At 37.8% G+C, this 20,132-nt stretch overlaps 1 protein-coding gene across 6 annotated transcripts in view; it reads right to left on the reverse strand.

The window, feature by feature from the left end:
• The window catches only part of FAM169A (family with sequence similarity 169 member A), an 88,669-nt gene that overhangs the window by 60,411 nt on the left and 8,126 nt on the right, over positions 1–20,132 (reverse strand). For all 6 annotated transcript variants that reach the window (XM_017890577.1, XM_017890576.1, XM_017890579.1 and 3 more), the window contains exons 2-4: positions 2,255–2,389; positions 1,111–1,210; positions 33–118 (exon numbers count right to left, since the gene is read on the reverse strand). In XM_017890577.1, coding sequence (XP_017746066.1) covers positions 33–118; positions 1,111–1,210; positions 2,255–2,389 — 321 coding nt within the window. The remainder of the gene's footprint in view (positions 1–32; positions 119–1,110; positions 1,211–2,254; positions 2,390–20,132) is intronic.

Here is a 20,132-nt window from a genome sequence, read left to right on the forward strand (position 1 = left end):
AAGAAACACTCAAAATTAGAGGATCTTGTTACCTGCTTAAGCCCCTCTCTTGAAGGAACAGATGTTTTCACAATATCATCAATAGCCCACCACTGATCAGCAAGGTAAAGTGCCACAGCTAAAAGAGAATAAATAATCATTAACACCTGAGTTTTAAAGTACACTTTTAGACTTAATAAGGCCACATTGTACTATAAAGTATCCATATACTTTTTATTTGAATATCTATATAAAACTTACCAAATACTAATATTGTACTTTATAGCCTCATTTACACCATTTTTATTTTATTTCATTGATATGGTTTGGCTGCATCCCCACCCAAATCTCATCTTGAACTGTAATCCCCACAATTCCTACATGTAGTGGGAGGGACCCGGTGGGAGGTGATTGGATCATGGCGGCGTTGGGGTCCCCATTATCACGAGATCTGATGGTTTTATAATGTTTGACTGTTCCTCCTTCACATGCATACACACACACTATCTTGCCTGCCACCATGTAAGATGTGCCTGCTTCCCCTTCTGCCATGATTGCAAGTTTCCTGTGGCCTCCCCAGCCATGCGGAACTGTGAGTCAATTTTTAATTTTTTTTTTTGGAGATGGAGTTTCACTCTTGTTGCCCAGGCTAGAGTGCAATGGTGTGATCTCGGCTCCCTGCAACCTCTGCCTCTTGGGTTCAAGCGATTCTCCTGCCTCAGCCTCCAAAGTAGCTGGGATTACAGGCATACACTACCACACCCAGCTAATTTTGTATTTTTAGTAGAGATGGGGGTTTCACCATGGTGGTCAGGCTGGTCTTGAACTTCTGACCTCAGGTGATCCACCCACCTCAACCTCCCAAAGTACCAGGATTACAGGCATGAGCCATCGTGCCTGGCTCTGAGAGTCAATTAAATCTCTTTTTGTTATAAATTACCCAGTCTCAAGAAGTTCTTTATAGCAGTATGAGAAAATTTAGCTATAAGCAATTAAGAATTACATTTTCCTAAAATTACAATTTGAAACACTTTTTCTAAAAAAACAAATTCCTTCATGTAGCTACCTTTTAAATACGTTTCTAACAGTTTGAAGAAAATTTCTTAATTTATAAAATTAAGCAAAAGAGACCTGTCAGTGAATCTTCAGGTGCAAAGAGAGCAAGAATTTTCTGGGTCTGATCTCCACCGTAAAGAGGTACAAAGCCTACATTTGACAGGCTAATAGGAATCTGAAATGATGAATTGATAAAAATTAGTGAACAGTCTGTTAAGAAAATACATTTAAAAAAATATTTTATCAAGGTAGTAAACTTTTCCTATGTTAATTTTAATTAACTTTATTTTCTAGTCCCTAAAAAAAAGAGTAAATCAGATAGACTTCCCTTTTGGAATAATTTTATTGTCTTAGGGAAAATATGAAAAGTTGTTTCAATAAATATTATGTTCTAGTCACATATCTGAATAAAAACCAAAGCTATAATATGGCCCACAAAGTCATTAAAAAACAACTATAATTTATTATCTGTTATTTAGACTACTTGAGAAAGACATCCCATTTTCTAGTTAAAAAAAAAAAGCAGTCAAGTAAATTAATTTTTCTGGGAAGATTCATGCTATTAATATGCTTTAATATTTTTTTGTCTTCACTTAATTCAACACTTATTCCCTATTTAGATATAACATTACAATTCAGAGAATTATAAAAATACTGGTGCTGGGGAAGACTCAAGAATTAAGTATTTCCAGAAGAAAAATCCGAGGCCTAGAGAGGTTAAGGAATTTGTCCACCACAGTTCACAGTGAAACACTAATGATTCCAAGTCTAATGATCTTTCTATCACAAAATATCATAATTTACTGACTAGAAAATTTTATTTTACTTTTTTAGAAAAAGGAAGAAAAGATTCATGGCACAAAAAATGCGTAGTTTAGTATTTTGCTGATTTTTTAATTAAAAAATTTTCTAAACTCACAAATTCTAAATCTAAAGTAAATCTGAAGTAGCTCAAATACAGTAAACAGTCTTAGCAAAACTGGTGAACTTCTCACATATAATTTTAAAGACATAAAGTCAAGTAGCAATAACCTGTGGAGTTTGGCTTTTTAAAAACTGATCAATCAATATTTATCCATTTTACTGAACAGATTTCTGTAAAGATTTCAAAAATTAATGATTAACACTTAAAATGGATTTTTTAAAAAAAGGATATTTATTTCATGTATAAACTGGACTGAAAAGATTGATGACAAACAACCACTGCAGAACACCTTACCGTAATATTGAGAAGAGAAAAACACTCTGGATTTTCAGGGTCCCCACACCTTAAATCTGACATGTAATCTTCAGCAGAATTTTCCAATTCCTCATGGCTGCAATTTTCCAGCATATCCACAGGGAATGCCATCCTCTTTAACAAACAATATGGAACAAACGATTCAGAATATGAAATGCCATCTTCCTTTACTCACAGAAAATAAATTTTACTACAATGTTGCCATATTTTGTTGTAACAAGATCTTTCTGTTTCACTATGCCCACAGACTACAACTTGAACCTGCTGATTTAACCATGGATGTCAAAAAGAAAACTTTCAAACATTATTCATTTGTATTAAAAACAGGCAATGAAATAAACAGATACTTCCTTAAATAATAAATATGGTCACACAGGCATAGGACATATTAATATGTACATACACACAAAAATACACATATAAAATATACTCTCATAAACCACTCAACATAAAAGCCACTGTAAAAGTACACAAGGGAACTTTTTGGAATAATGAAAATGTTCCAGATTGTGATGATAGCTGCACAACCCTATAAATTTCAAACAAAAAATCTAAAAAATCACCACAGGCACAGTGGCTCACGTCTGTAATCCCAGCACTTTGGGGGGCTGAGGCAGGTGGATCATGGGGTCAGGAGTTCAAGACCAGCCTGGCCAAGACAGTGAAACCTCGTCTCTACTAAAAATACAAAAATTAGTCAGGCATGGTGGCAGGTGCCTGTAATCCCAGCTACTGGGGAAGCTGAGGCAAGAGAATCGCTTGAACCCGGGAGGTGGAGGTTGCAGTGAGCCAGGATCGCACCACTGTACTCCAGCCTGGATGAAAGAGTGAGTGTCTCAAAAAAAAAAAAAAAAATCACTGAATTGTATGGTTGCAATAGATGAATGTTATGGTATATAAGTTATATTTCTCATATATACAGCTTTTTTTTTTTTTTTTTTTTTGAGATAGGGTTTCGCTCTGTGGCCCAGGCTTAAGTGCATTGGTGCAATCGTTGTTCTATGCAACCTTGAACTCTTGGGCCCAAGAGATCCTTCTGCCTTGGCCTCCCAAAGTGCTGGGATTACAGACACTGAGCCACTATGCCAGGCCTATATAGCTGGGTTTTTGTTGTTGTTGTTGTTATTTGTTTTTTAAGCCAGATCTTTAATGGGGAAACACTAAAGTTTTAACACTAAAGATTAGAAACACAAGGACTCCACTACTATATAACATTATGTAAGCAATGATCAATGCAATTAGACAAGAGAAAGCAATTAGAGGTATAATAACCGGGGTGAGAGTAGGGTAGAAGCGAAGCTACTGCCATATCTATTATTTGCAAATAATATACTTAACTGAAAAATTTTTTAAAATCCATGAAAAAACTATTCCAAACAACAAGAAAATTCAGTAAAATAGGACATAAAATTAGCATACAGAAACCGGGTCTTCATACACACAACATAACAGTAAGAAGAAATAAGGGGCGGGGGGAGGCAAAGTAAAAATAAAAAAAAAAAAAGTATAAATAGAGAAGAAGACCTCATTTACAACAGCAAAAATCAAAATAGGCTTAAAATCAACAACAGAAACAGTACAAAATCTGTATGAGGAAAACTACAAAGCATTCCTGAAAGTGAACAAGAGGAAAGAAAAACCATGTTCTTGGAAGCTTCAGCATCATAAAGGTACCGGATCTCCCTAACATAATCTACGGATTTAATGCAATCCTAATGAAATACTTTTAAGGTTTTATTGTTTCCTGAAGCAAGAAAAGTTGATTACAAAATTAATTTGAAAGAACAGACAAGCAAAAATAGCTAGAAGAATGCACCGTCAGAGATTAAAACATCTTATAAAACTTCTATAATTAAAACAATGTGATACAGGCACGTGAATAAATAAATGGAACAAGATACAGAAATACACATACCTATGGAAATTGAGTATGTAATAATAGAGACATTTCATTTGGCGGGGAAAAGACTTCTTTAATAGGTAGTATTATTTCATCCGTCTATCTTATTTTTAAATGAGACATTAATTTTGCTCATTCATTTTGAACTTCTTATATTTGAAATCATTCAGCTCTTTAATGTGTTAACTCTCTTCACTCAACATTACTTCCATGAGAAACATGAACGCTGATGCATCTATCAGTTAATTTATTTACCCATTCTACTGTTGATGAACATTTGGCTATTTCCAATATTTGGCAATTATAAATAAAGCTGCTATAAGCACTCACGCATGAGTTTTCTGGTAGACATATGTGGTCATTGTTGTTAGGTCTATATACCCAGGCTAACCAATGTTACCGAAAGTGAGACAACCCTACTGCATCCTGATGTGATGCAACAAGAAAATCGGACCTAAGCCATTAGAAATCTAACCAAGCCATTAGAAAAATGTGTTAAATGATGCCTTAAATATGCAGTCAACCAAGTTTAGAATAACTCAGTTTCTTCCAAATATATATGACATGGAGTTTACAGAAAAAAAGTAAGATGGAAAGAAAATATCAATTAAAAGTAACTTATAAGACATGTCAATGCATTGCAGAGGGTATCCTGATTTGCTTACTCTTGAAAATTTCCATGACAAGGCCAGGCACAGCGGCTCATGCCTGTAATCCCAGCACTTTGGGAGGCCAAGGAGGATGGATCACTTGAGCTCAGAAGCTCACTATGTTGCATGGGCAACACAGTGAGACCTTGGCTCTATAAAAAATATGAAAATTAGCTGGGTATGGTGGTACGTGCCTGTAGTCCCAGCTACTCAGGAGGCTGAGGTGAGATAATTACCTGAGCCCAGGAGTTCGATGATGCAGTGAGGTATGATCGTGCCAGCCTGGGTGACAGAGTGGGACCTTGTCTCAAAAAAAAAAGAAAAGAAAAATTTCCAGGATAAAAAGTTAAATAAAAAATAAACATATGGGCCGGGTGCGGTGGCTCACACCTGTAATCCCAGCCCTTTGGGTGGCTGAGGCAGGCGGATCACGAGGTCAGGAGATGGAGACCATCCTGGCTAACACAGTGAAACCCCATCTCTACTAAAAACACAAAAAGTTAGCTGGCCGTCGTGGTGCATGCTTGTAGTCCCAGCTATTCAGGACGCTGAGGCAGGAGAATCGCCTGAACCCAGGAGATGGAGTATACAGTGAGCCGAGATCTCGCCACTGCAATTCAGCCTGGGTGACAGAGCAAGACTCCGTCTCAAAAAAATAAAAAATAAAAAAATAAACTTATGAGACATCAAATACTAAGCTATTAGTTCTTAAAGGAAGTATAAAGCTAGTATAGAATATCTTGTTTTAAAAGTTACCTAGTTTGCATTTACCCAATAACCTCTTCAATTTTTATTTAAAACAGTTTTACAAAGGGAAAGGCAGAAGATCAACTAAAAGTTACTTTCCTCTTTGAAATGACCTTCAAACTTATTTTATCACAAAAGTATTAGAAGGCAAGAAACTGAAAATCTAATGGAAATATGAGAGAAACACCAAAAAAAGAGACAGGATTGACATATACCATAACAGTTAATAATTGAGTATGTTTTCCTGAATTTTGAAGATATGATGATGATAAGAGGAACTATTTTTACCCTAATCTGAAATTTAGGTCCTAAGGACTTTAAAACTTGATGTACATATGGTTGGGAGCCTAATTTTATATAAATATGTACATTTCTAAATCAAATTGATTTTAAAATCAAAACTTAAAACAGAAAGTACAAATTCATTTCAACTGTTAGTAAATGTAAATGTCTAAATTAAAGGTAAGGTAAGAAAAATTTGTGAAATGATCTGGAAGTAATACCACAAGATTTCCAGTCAACTTTTAAATAGCCTATGAATTTCAGGAGAGATCAACCAGGAGCTTATGCAAGTAAGATGTTATAGTTAGAAAAGGACCACAAAATAAAACAGTAGCTCTATTGTGAAGGAAGCTTCTTTGTTAGCTTGGGCAAATATTTGTATTTCTATCAAATTCAATATGTAAAAGTCAACTACGGAAATATAATATTATGTTCTACAGTCAGATCTAACAATTCCAATGAAGATTAAAACTGTAGATGAAATTATAAACACAAAACAAATGGTCAATAGTGGATAAAAGAAGTATGACTAGGAAAACAGAACGTAATAACTGTTTTTCTTCTCTTACAGAGAAGACCCCAAATATATAATATTCATATAATTGTATCAAAGACTCAAATATCCAAGTAAAGCACTGAGACATTTATTATACCATATCATTGACTAGATGAGGCTCAAGAGAATTAATGTCACGTATTCCACTTAAATCAATTCAAAAGATTCACCTGAATATTAGCTACCAAAACAAAGTATGGATGAAACACATTTAAATTTTTCATTTACTAAGAGCAATTGTAATTAAAGCATGAAATGGAAATTTGTATTTGAAGACTGCTTCCAGAAACTTTATCTACAAAATCATGGTCAATCACAACCATATAAAAATAATATGACAGCATAAAGAACACAAAATGGACGTAAGAGTTTGATAGAACAGCAAGTTCAAGTTCACAAGTGATTTCTTTTTCACCTACTGTTACTATGATACTATGGTTCTTAGAAGATTTTAAATGCTAATTTCATATTTAAAATTCTAAATATGCATTTTATTTTAGTTTGATCATTGAAAAGGATAAAATTCTATTAAATAAGCAAACTAGGTCATCTAAATAAAGGACCCAAAGTCATAACATACAATCAGAGAACTTTAGGGTAGCAAATAGTCTTAGAAGTCTTGGCCTCAGCCTCCCAAGTAGCTAACACCACAAGCACACACCATCACACCCAGCTGGTTTGTATTTTTTTATAGAGATGAGGTCTCCCTATGTTGCCCAGGCTGGTCTCAAACTCCTGGGTTCAAGCGATTCTTCTGCCTCAGCCTCCAGTGTGATTACAGGTGTGAGCCACTGTGTGAGGTCCTAACAGGCCTTAGATAAGAGTGGTGTACAGGCCCACCCTATTAGGTCATGGCAGGGGTGAGACTGGAACACAGGACAGGTACCCCTAAGTCCACTGATCTTTCCTCTCTCAGTGTTGTCCCAACTTCAATAATTTGCATACCACCATCAACATTTTTCTGAGTGTCAAGTACCTATATCACTATCTATGTTTTCCTCAATTCACTTAAAAAAAAAAAATGCACTCCTCTCATCCCATCCCTGCTCCCCTTTTATAATTGTGATAAAATATACATAACAAAATTTACCATTTTAACCATTTTTAAGTATACAGTTCAGTATACTCACAATGTTGTGCAACCAGCACCACTATCCATTTCCAGAACTTTTTCATCACCCTAAACATGGTCTGTACCCATTAAACAATAATTGTCCATTCCTTCCTCCCACCAGCCCCTGGTAACCTCTATTTTACTTCCTGTTTATGAAATGGATTATTCTAAAAACATTTAAGTGAAATTATAGGATAACTGTCCTTTTGTGTCGCATTTATGTCACTGTGCATAATGGTCACAAGGTTCTTCCACGTTGTAGCATGTATCAGAATCTCAACTCACTTTTTTAGAAATATTTTAACCCTAAACTATTAAGACTTGCGTGCAACAATAAAGCGAAAAATACTAAGACCTATGAAACCACCAATTTGATATATTAGATTATACATTTTCCTAATCAGCATTAAATTTCCTACAAGTGTTCACCTGAATATAATCTTAAGATACCTACCAAATTGCCAGTAGTATGTCAGCACATTAGAAAACACAGTACTATACAAAAAGACACTACTACAGATTAAAGGCAAGTAGAACATCACTAAAGTATGAAAACAGAAATTAGTGATTCTTCATTCTCTTTTTCAAGTAAAGTTTTTTAACAGAAAAAATAACTTCTGGGCTTATTTTTATTATCGTCAAAGATTATTTTTTAATATACAAAATGTTATTTAAATACAAAACAACCCTGTGTCCTGGAGTCTGACAATTTAGATACCCTCAAATTTGCATACAGAAGACCACCAGGGGAGAAACCCCTTAGTTAGATATTGTGATTTCTGAACACCGTTTAAAAACAACTGTATCCATCATAGCTTTTAATATTAAAAAAACTGGAAAACACTTCCCTAATTCCAAAGACCCAGACACACACACACACCTATATCTCTCTTCTAAAATATTTTTATGTTTGTAAATCTGTTCTTAAATCCAATACTTTTGTTTCCATTCTCAGTGCTAAATTTTATGTGAATTTAAAGGAAGATGAAAGAATTAGAAACTATTATTATAAATCAGTAACAGCGGCAGGTAACCTTTACTGAGAAATATCCCTTTATCAGACTTTAGAGAGACTGTCACATTTACTATATAACAAAGAACTCCTATCTGCCGCATTTGATAAATGAAGAAACAGTTTTGGAATTCAAGAGACTTGACTAACATCATACCACTAGTAAGGCTAAAGAAATATGAACCCAGGCAATCAGATATACTTTTAAATATAATTATTTTTATTAAATATGCAAAATCAAATATAGTATTTGTCATGGTTACATAACATTTTCTTTTGTAAAATATAATGATACTATTAAATATTCTATTCACATATTACACCAGAAAGATCAGCAGAATTGGAATTCTGTGACCTAGGCTGTGGGGTCAGCTCTGCCACTAACCAGCTTTATGACCACAGGCAAGTTACTTACCCTCTTTAGGCTTCTGTACTCTCATTGGTAACGTGATGCAACTGGACAGGATAATCCTAAAGACCTTCTCACCTCTAAATGCTTGGAATTATTTTTTTGTTTGTTTTGGAGTCTTGGTTAATTTAAGACTATGTAAACTGCTAGCCTAACAGTGGTTCTGCTACTAGTTTAGAAAGGCAGTGGAAGGGCGGTAAAGTTCCAGAGAGAAATATAGGTTGCTATGATAAATCCCTTGCTTCTCTTTTTTGTTGTTTTTAAGCTTCTGTTCTATGTTACGTAACTGTAAAGCTGTCAGATCAAATTCTGTCAAGTACTTTATGCTCTGTCCATGAGATAAACCAAAAGGCCTAACTAGATTCTACATGAATGAGAAAGCTTAATGTAGCCTTAAGTGAACTCATCAAAAAACTGACACAGAATGGACAGCGAAGTGTAAAAAGTGTCCAAACTAATTTACAAATTAAGCAAATGGTATGCTCATTAATCCAGGGTAAGCTGTATAAAGACATAATACCAAGACCTCTTATATAAGAGATCTAAGATCATCAGCATCTGCTATATTGTATCTACCTTTTAATAATTCCTTTTTCCCAAAAAAAATATGTATTTGACAGAATGAATGCCCTAAAGAATGAAAAGAGTTAGAAAACAAATTTAAATTATTGTGATTTTTTTCCCTACTTATTGTTCATTACTGGATGCCAACTATATTCTTAAAAGAGGGGAACGTATTCTACATGTTCAGCTCCTAAATTATTTCATGATTCTTACAGGTTACTGTTATTATTTGGGGGCTTTGTGGGGAGAGGCAGATCCAAAAAAAAATATGTACACTACAGAGCTGAAAGAAATCTCAAGCAAAAAAAAAAATAATTATCTCAACCAATCCAAGTCATGATCCTACCTCTCACAATTGTCTCTCCAACACTGAGAATAGGTTAGGTATCTAGGCAACATAATCAGCAACGCTCTCAACCTTATTTCTGAACCTTATTATGATTCCTCTTCCTTCCTCCCTTTTCTGTTTTCTCTTTTTTTTTTTTTTTTTTTGAGACGGAGTCTCGCTCTGTCGCCCAGGCTGGAGTGCAGTGGCCGGATCTTAGCTCACTGCAAGCTCCACCTCCCAGGTTTACGCCATTCTCCTGCCTCGGCCTCCTGAGTAGCTGGGACTACAGGCGCCCGCCACCTCACCCAGCTAGTTTTCTGTATTTTTTTTAGTACAGACGGGGTTTCACCATGTTAGCCAGGATGGTCTCGATCTCCCGACCTCGTGATCCACCGGTCTCGGCCTCCCAAAGTGCTGGGATTACAGGCTTGAGCCACTGCGCCCACCTTTCTGTTTTCTAACATCATTTCCTTCTCTAATTAACCTGGGCCCTGTACTATATCAGTTCATCATCTTTACCTTACTTACTTTTTCTTCTATCGCTCCTGCCCCAAGGTCCTAAATGCTAGATTCCTCTAACCACTCACCTTTTTCTACTATGAGAGCCAAGTTTTTGAATATGAAAAAAATAACTGCTACAACTATCAAAATATCAGATGGGCCTCAACACTGTACAGCAATCCTTTTCTGTTTTCTGGGAAAGTAAAAACATTTAATTATGGATGGGTTATGACTGTCTATAAATTAGGTAATGGAGCAGGAAGCTGAATGGGATTCATACCTGTTGGCTCTTCTTATTTCAAGTAGGAAGCAAAACCGTCTTTTGAAGTTATAACCACTAATCCGACAGTGGACTACGTGCCGGGTTCTATTCTGAACATTTCATGTGTATTACCTGATGTAACTTTTATCAAAAACCCATGAGGTGGATGTTTTAATTCTCTTCACTTGGCCAAAAAGGAAACAAAGACACAAAGTGGCTGAGTAACTTGTTCAAGGGCACACTAGTAAGCAGCAGAGCTAGTATTTGAACCCAGCAGTCTGACTCCGATGTCCGTTTTTTTTCCATCACATTGGTATGTCTGAAAGCATAGCACCTTAGGCAGCCCTAATATGGTTAAAGATTGCTTAATATATGTCAGAGGAAGTTTTCCAAGTATTCTTTCCAACTCAAGGTTTAATTCTCTCTTCCTGTACAGGAAAATGCTCCTAGATATCATTTAAGCATGAAAGTACTGTGTATTTGACATGTTTTAGGCCTTCAAAAGCAAAATCCAGCTATATTGCAAAGGATTTTGAGAGTGTGTGAAAGGTGGTATAAAATACTGGTTAAGGGAGCGTATTCTTGAGCCAAACTGGATTACTAGCTGTGTAACCATGGGCAAATTACCTGAACATACAGAACACATAGAGGAAAATTCCTTCTGGTTGAGAAAGGAATAAACTGCTACAACTAATAACTAAAAAATCAATCAAAACTTTTTTTTTTTTTGAGATGGAGTCTGACTCCATCGCCCAGGCTGGAGTGTAGTAGTGGGATCTCAGCTAGCTGCAGCCTTCGTCCCCCAGTTCAAGCAACTCTCCCATCTCAGCCTCCCAAGTAGCTGGTATTATAGGCACATGCCACCATGCCCAGCTAATATTTTTTGTATTTTTAGTGGAGATGGGGTTTCCCCATGTTGGTCAGGCTGGTCTCGAACTCCTGACCTCAGGTGATCTGCTCGCCTCGGCCTCCCAAAGTGCTGGGATTACAGGTGTGAGCCACCGCACCCTGCCCAAAACTTTTGCATCTATAAAGAAAAAACTCAGAGGAAATTGTAACCAATATGATTTATACAATCTAATACCTTAATACAGACTAACAATGAAGTTTTTTTTTTTTTAAGCTAAGATGTAAATAAATAGACAAAGGGCATGAATAGAAAATTCATAAAACAGGAAAACAAACATCAAAAACACTCAACCTTTTTTGAAAAAATGCCTAGTTACATTCGTTTTTTGCTTTGTTTTTGTTTGTTGTTAGAGACAGACTCTCACTCTGTCACCCAGGCTGCAGTGCAGTGGCACGATCACAGCTCACTATAGCCTCAAACTTCTGGACTCAAAAATCCTCCTACATTAGCCTCCTGAATGGCTAAGACTACAGGCACATGCCACCACACCCAGCTAAGTTTTTTAAAAGATTAATATGTTTGTATAGCAAAGTCTGGAAGGATACATTATACTGTTAACAGTAATTACTCCTGGTAAGGTGAAGGAAGACGAGAGGGCCCCAAGGGAGGAAACACAAGAGAAGAAAGTCAAATCCCGTTAGGGCCTCCTTCCTCCAGTAGCTCACTTTGCAGGGCAGTCTCTCTTGGATACATGTGATAGGCAAAATTTGGGTTACACGCCTCCATCCTAATTCCAAGGGAGACAGAATATGAACTTTTAGTGTTCTACCCTGGGGAGGCAAAGCAGGACTCATAAGGCTAAAACGAAACTCATAAAGAGGCCGGGAGCGGTGGCTCACGCCTGTAATCAATCCCAGCACTTCGGGAGATCGAGGCGGGTGGATCACCTGAGGTCATGAGTTTGAGAGCAGCCTGGCCAACATGGCGAAACCCCATCTCTACTAAAAATACAAAAATTAGCCGGGCGTGGTAGCAGGCACCCGTAGTCCCAGCTACTGGGGAGGCCGAGGCAGGAGAATCGCTTGAACCCGGGAGGCGGAGGTTGCAGGGAGCTGAGATCACACCACTGCACTCCAGCCTGGGCGACAGGGCGAGACTCTGTCTCAAAAAAAACAAAAAACAAAAAAAAAAAGATTATTTCAAAGGTGCTCAACAGCTGGAACACAAAATACATACTGAATTACCACACCCGGAATGGATAATAAATCATTATCTTACTATCTATATTCTATGAGCAGGATATAGAGAATGCTACTTACATGCCTCAAAACATTTGCAGAAGTCTAACAATAAATTAATAGATATTTAAGAGAGAAAGAAACAGAAATGGGCTTGTAATTGAAGCTTCCACATGACCCTACTACATACCCTAGTACAGTAAAGTAATACATTTGCCTGTGGAATGTGTCAGCAACTCTGGTACTTCACAACCCAGACTACTAAATACTCTATAATCAGCAGTGTACAAAGATCAGGAAGGATAAAATAAGTACTTAAATTAATAAACCATAAAATTGTGTCCATTTCAACATTGACAATATAAAATTCCTTACATTATCCTAGCTTCTCTTCCACGTATCTGACTATACACGGACTCTATTGAAGTTAAAAGGGGTCGGACATAGTAAACCTCCAGAATACAACCAATTTTTAAAAACAGGAGTCTAAACTATATGTTCACTGTTGTAGATATTTTTAACATAAAATAGCACAGAGATTTGTCTCATTTAGAACAATGAAGACTGATGTTTTCATTTTAAAGGAAACATGTCTAACTCACATCAAAAGCAAAAACAAAACAAAACTTGGCACTTAATTTTGGCATACCATTTGCAAAATATTCTGCTGAGTCACAATCCCCACCACTACTGGACCAAACTCCCTAGTATTTTCACTAGACAACTAAGAAATATAACCATGGGCTGCCACTATGTAGCAGAGTATCTCAGCAATTTGGAAAAACGTCAGCCTCTGAACCACAGATTCTCTAATTCTGTCCTTTTGGGCCTCTCCAGCTCTGCACTTGGAGCCATGGCCTCATTAACCTGCTCATGCTACTCTCTTGCAAACTGAGGTGGGCTTATTTACCCAGATTCAGTACAATTCTTACCTCTCATTGGTAGCAGGCCCATGGGAAGAAAGGACAAGAGATAGTAGTCTTATTTAACTTCAAAGCATATTTACTAAATAAATGAATGACTGAATAAAAATTTGTATAAATAAACCACACACTGGTACTAGGAGGAAGAGCTGCTGCAGATGAACAAGAACATGCTGCTAGACAAAAAGTAACAGATGGCCTTTCAACAGGCAGATAGCTGGGAAGACCCTTAAAAAAAATATATGATGAGGCCAGGCATGGTGGCTCACGCCTGTAATCCCAGCACTTTCAGAGGCTGAGGCGGGCAGATCATGAGGTCAGGAGATCGAGACCATCATGGCTAATACGATGAAACCCCATCTCTACTAAAAATACAAAAAATTGGCCGGGCGTGGTGGCGGGCACCTGTAGTCCCAGCTAGTCGGGAAGCTGAGGCAGGAGAATGGCGTGAATCCGGGAGGCAGAGGGTGCAGTGAGCCAAGATTGCGCCCTCTTTTTTTTCTGTGAGACTCCGCCTCACAAAAAAAAAAAAAGAATATGCTGAATGGATGACTGAAAGTACACCGAGAATGGCAAGCAGTTGGATTTACCAAGAGAATTAAGGTATATAAAGACAAATGGTGGTGGAAGTACTAGGAAAATAGATTAAGGACAGAACATAGCAGGCCAAGAATCCTAGATTAAAGAGTTTAGACTTCACTTGGTATACAAGCAGCAGGCCATTAAGGGACTTCGGGCATGGAAGAGACATTCAACGCTATTCTTTAAGACAAATTATCTGACAGCTACATATAGATTGGATTGGTAGGAAGAAATGAAGGGAGATAAGTTGAGGGACTGTTATGGTAAGTACCTTGTGCATAAATCTTTTAATATACTTATCACATAACAATACATAATATATAATAATGTTCATTTTTCTTCATCTTTCTCTCCTACCAGGCTCAGAACTCCAGAGAGAAATAATCTACTTTTTCAGCACAGGTAAAAAGTGAGGATGAGCCAAATGATCAGCTATCAGCGATCTACAGGTCTACAGTTGATTACTGTGATACAGGTCTACAATTGATTACTTTCCTTCCAAGCACTTACAGCTCACCTGGAGATGGAAGCTAGGAAGAAAGGTCTTAATTTACAAAAGGATAACCTCAAAATGCCATTCACAATCATTTTTTTAAACTCAGAATGTATTTTCCAATGATAACAAGAGAACCACCAAATTTACTGATTACTTATCTTGCACCTTGCATTGTGTTGAAACACTCTACACATCTCATTCCTCGAAATGATCCTATGAATCAGGTATTCCTATACACACTTTCTCAATGAGGAGCCTCAGATGTGGAGAGGTTAAGTAAGCTGTCCAAGTTCACACAGCTAGGAAGTGGCCGAGTTCAGCTATGAGCCTACACGATCTGTCTCCAGAGGGTTTAACCTGGTGGCCAGCTTTAAAGGTCAAGACAAAAGGCCAACGTAATCCATGATGTTTCTAAGTGTAATACAATTATAGAATATAACAACCAGATTATTCAGTCACTCCTTAGGAGTTAAATGTTTTTAAACCTTGCAATAAAGTTTCTTCAGACTTTTCTATATCTAAACGCCATGACCCCTCTTCTTCAGAATTTTAAATGGTTACTACACAATAAAATGAAGTCAAGTGTTTTAAAGCTAAAGTTAAAAAAAAAAATAGGAAATATAACAACTGACTGAAGGGGTGGCCTGCCCCTCGACACCTGTCAGCGTTTCTCCTTAGGTGGAACGAGAGACTTGAGAAAAGAAATGAGACACAGAGACAAAGTATAGAGAAAGAAAAGTGGGCCCAGGGGACCGGCGCTCAGCTTACAGAGGACCCATGCCGGCACTGGTCTCTGAGTTCCCTTAGTATTTATTGATAATTATCTTTACCATCTTAAAGATAAGGGAGTGGCAGGACAACAGGATCATTTTAGGGTGAAAATTAACAATAAGACATATGAACAAAGATCTCTGTGACATGAATAAGTTCAAAGGAAAATGCTGTGCCTTGATACGCATATGCAAACATCTCCATAAACCTTTTAGCAGCATTGCAGCAAGTCCCACCAGCAAGTCCCACCTTATGCCGTAAGGTGGTTTTCTCCTATCTCAGTAAACAGAGCATACAACCAGGTCTCACACCGAGATGTTCCATTGCCCAGGGACGGGCAGGATTTTTAACCAGCAAGCTGCCTTCAGGTACTTGTTTAACAAAGACACATCCTGCACAGCCCAAAATCCATTAAACCTTGAGTCACCACAGCACATGTCTCTTGAAGGAAAAGGTTGGGGGTAGGGTCACAGATTAACAGCATCTCAAATACAGAACAAAACGGAGTCTCTTATGTCTACTTCTTTCTATATAGACACGGTAACAGGCTGATCTCTCTTTCTTTTCCCCACACTGACGAAGTAAAATGCCTACCCAATATATCCTTTATTTTTAATTTTTGTGGGTACATAACAGTGTATATATTTACGGGGTACATGAGATATTTCGATCCAGTATACAATGGATAATAATCACATCAGGGTAAATAATCACATAAGGTCAGGCGCAGTGGCTCACACCTTTAATCCCAGCACTTTGAAAGGCCACGATGGGCAGATCACCTGAGGTTAGGAGTTCAAGACCAGCTTGGCTAACATGGTGAAACCTCATCTCTACTAAAAATACAAAAAATTAGCCAGGTATGGTGGCGGATGCCTGTAGTCTTAACTACTCAAGAGGCTGAGGCAGAAGAACTGCTTGAACCTGGGAGGTGGGGGTTGCAGTGACTGCACCACCACACCACAGGTATGCACCACCATGTTCAGCTAATTTTTTGGTATTTTTTGTAGAGATGAGGTTTCACCATGTTGCCCAGGCTGGTCTCGAATTCCTGAGCTCAAGCAATCTGTCCACCTCAGCCACCCTGTAGGCATGAGCCACGGTGCCTGGCCTCATTGTAGTTTTGATTTCCATTCTGCTGATGATCAATGATTTTGAGTATCTTTTCATATACCAGTTTGCCATTTGTATGTCTTTTTTTTAGGAAATATGTACTCAGATCTTTGGCTCATTTTTTAATCAGAATATTATGTGTTTTCAACTACTGAGTTGTCTGAGTTCCTTATATATTCTGGTTATTAATTCTCTGTCAGATAGACAATTTGCAGATATTTTCTCCCATTCTGTGGGTTGTCTCTTCACCTTGTTGTTTTCCTTTGCTATGCAGAAGCTTTTTAACTTGACATGATCCCACTTATCCATTTCTGCTTTGGTTGCCTGTCTTGTGGAGTACTGCTCATGCAATCTTTGCCCACTCCTATGCCCTGGAGAGTTTTCCCAATGTTTTATGTTAATAGTTTCATAGTTTGAGGTCTTAGATTCAGTTTTTAGTCCTTCTTGATTTGGTTTTTTTATATGGCAAGAGATACAGGTCTAGTTTCATTCTTCTGCATATGGATATCCAGTATTCCCAGCACCATTTATTGAAGAGATTTTCCTTTCCCCAATATATGTTCTTGTTACCTTTGTCAAAAATGAGTTCACTGTAGATGTATAGATTTATTTCTGGGTTCTCTATTCTGTTCCATTGATCTACATGTCTGTTTTTACGCTGGTACCATGCTGTTTTGACTACTACAGCTCTGTAGTATTATTTGAGGTCAGATAATATGATTTCCCCAGTTGTGTTCTTTTTACTCAGGATAGCTTTGGCTATTCTGGGTCTTTTGTGGTTCCATATACATTTTAGGATTTTTTTTTTTCTATTTCTGTGAAGAATGTCATTGGTATTTTGATAGAAATTGCATTGAATTTTTAGATTGCTTTGGGTAATATGAACATTTCAACAATATTGATTCTTCCAATATATGGACATGAAATATCTTTCCATTTTTTATGTCCTCTTCAATTTCTCACATCAATGTTTTACAGTTTTCATTGTAGAGATCTTTTACTTCCTTGGTTAAGTTTATACCTAGGTATTTTATTTTATTTGTCCAAATATTTCTTTAATGAGTTACTCCAAAATAGAGCTAGGGGAAAAATAAAATTCACTGCATTGCACTATAGTTTTTAAATTATTCATTGCAGGACAGAGACAAATAAGAAGACCTTGAGATTTAGATGATACTAGATTAAATATGAACCATAACCAAGGTTTTTTTTAAGGTGAAATAAATTTTCCATCCAGGGATGGTAAAATATCCCATTTTTCATGGATCAGACAGTATCTGCAGTGTTTTATTCCCTTCCAAGGGGCACATCTTAAGGAAAAAAGGGCCAGGCGCGGTGGCTCACGCCTGTAATCCCAGCACTCTGGGAGGCCGAGGCGGGCGGATCACGAGGTCAGGAGATCGAGACCATCCTGGCTAACATGGTAAACCCCGTCTCTACTAAAATACAAAAAAAAAAAAAATTAGCCGAGTGTGATGGCGGACACCTGTAATCCCAGATACTCGGGAGGCTGAGGCAGGAGAATGGCATGAACCCGGGAGGCGGAGTGTGCAGTGAGCTGAGATTGCACCACTGCACTTCAGTCTTGGTGACAGAGCGAAATTCCGTCTCAAAAAAAAAAAAAAAAAATTAGCCTGGCATGGTGGCACGTGCCTGTAATCCCAGCTACTCGGGAAACTGAGGCAGGAGAATCGCTTGAACCCTGGAGGTGAGGGTTGCAGTGAGGCGAGATGGCGCTACAGAACTCCAACCTGGGCAACAGAGTAAGACTCTACCTCAAAAAAAAAAAAAAAAAAAAAAAATCAGTGCAAAACTGGAATGCCTCCAACGGAGAAAGCCAAGAGGGCAAAAGATCTCGAAACCATGGTACACCAGATAAGGAACTGAAATTGGGAGAAAAAATTCCCACTGGGGAAGGGAGGCAAGAAAGCTACCCTTGGCTGGGCATGGTGGCTCACACCTGTAATCCTAACACTTTGGGAAGCCAACATGGGCAGAGCCAATGAGCTCACAAGTTCAAGACCAGCCTGGGCAACATGGCAAAACCCCGTCTCTACAAAAAATTACCGGCCGTGGTGGCATGCACCTGTAGTCCCAGTTACTCAGGGGGCTGAGAGAGAATGGCTTGAGTCCGGGAGGCAGAGGTTGCAGGGAGGTAGAGGCTGCAGTGAGTCAAGACTAGACTGCACCACTGCACTCCAGCCTGGGTGATAGAGCCAGACCTTGTCTCAAAAAAAAAAAAAATCTACTCTTAAAATATTTGAAGAATCAGTATGCTGATGAAAAGTTTCGAAGTTTAGACTTATTCTGCGTATCTTTAAAGGGTAAAAGAACTGGGACTTTCCAACAATGAATTCTACCCAAAAATGAATTAATTACAGTGCATGAAAACATGACCAGCCAACAAACTAGTCAAAGAATACTGTTAGTTACAGTTGGTATGTTTCCAGCTAGAGACAGGAGAAACTTCTCTCTGCCCATTGTAAGTACTGTCACAGGCACAAGAACTTCCCTTGAGTCTATCCAAGCCAGTATGCCATTTTTTTCCATCCATGGACACTACTCAGATACAAAAAAATTAGTATTCTCCGAACAAAATTTATTCTGAATCACTTCTATTTCTTCTTTCATGGTTTGAAATTAATTTCAAGTATTTTTAGATATGTATTATATTCCAAAGCCAAATAACAAGATGTCTACAATTTGGGTATTTCATGGAATACTACATAGTCCAAAAAAAAAAAGAGAACAAGGCCAGGCAGTTCATGCCTGTAATCCCAGCACTTTGGGAGGCCAAGGCGGGCAGATCATGAGATCAGGAGTTCGAGACCAGCCTGACCAACATAATGAAACCCTGTCTCTATCAAAAATACAAAAAAATTAGGGGGGCTTGGTGGCAGGCACCTGTAATCTCAGCTACTTGGGAGGCTGAGGTAGGAGAATCGCCTGAAGCTGGGAGGTAGAGGTTGCAGTGAGCCCAGATCGCGCCACTGCACTGCAGCCTGGGTGACAGTGCGAGACTCTGTCTCAAAAATACAAACAAACAAATAAACAAAAACATCATGTCCTTTGCTGCAACACGGATGCATGCAGATGGAGGCTATCATCCTAAAGGAATTAACAAAGGAAGAGAAACCAAACACCACATATTCTCACTTATAAATGGGAGCTAAACGCTGAGTACACATGGACACAATGAAGGGAACGACAGACACCAGGGCTTACTTGAGGGTAGAGGGTGGGAGGAGTGTAAGGGCCAAAAAGCTACCTATCAGGTACTATGTATACTACCTCAGTGACTAATCATTTTGTACACCAAACCCCAGCAACATGCAATTCACCCATTTAACAAATCTACACATGTACTCCTGAACCTAAAATAAAAGTTGAAAAATTTAAAAGTAAAAAAAAATTGGGGCACTTTTTTGCTAAATTTAGCTATATTTTCCACTCATGAGTATAAATAATTAATAGAGAACAACACCATATCTAAAATTAGAAGACAGCCTCTTAGTTTGGGACCCATAGAAACTATAGAGGGGCTAACATGAATTATTTT

The sequence above is a fragment of the Rhinopithecus bieti genome, unplaced genomic scaffold (genome assembly GCF_001698545.2).
Source record: "Rhinopithecus bieti isolate Rb0 unplaced genomic scaffold, ASM169854v2 scaffold_18354, whole genome shotgun sequence".
NCBI classification, from domain to species: Eukaryota; Metazoa; Chordata; class Mammalia; order Primates; family Cercopithecidae; genus Rhinopithecus; species Rhinopithecus bieti.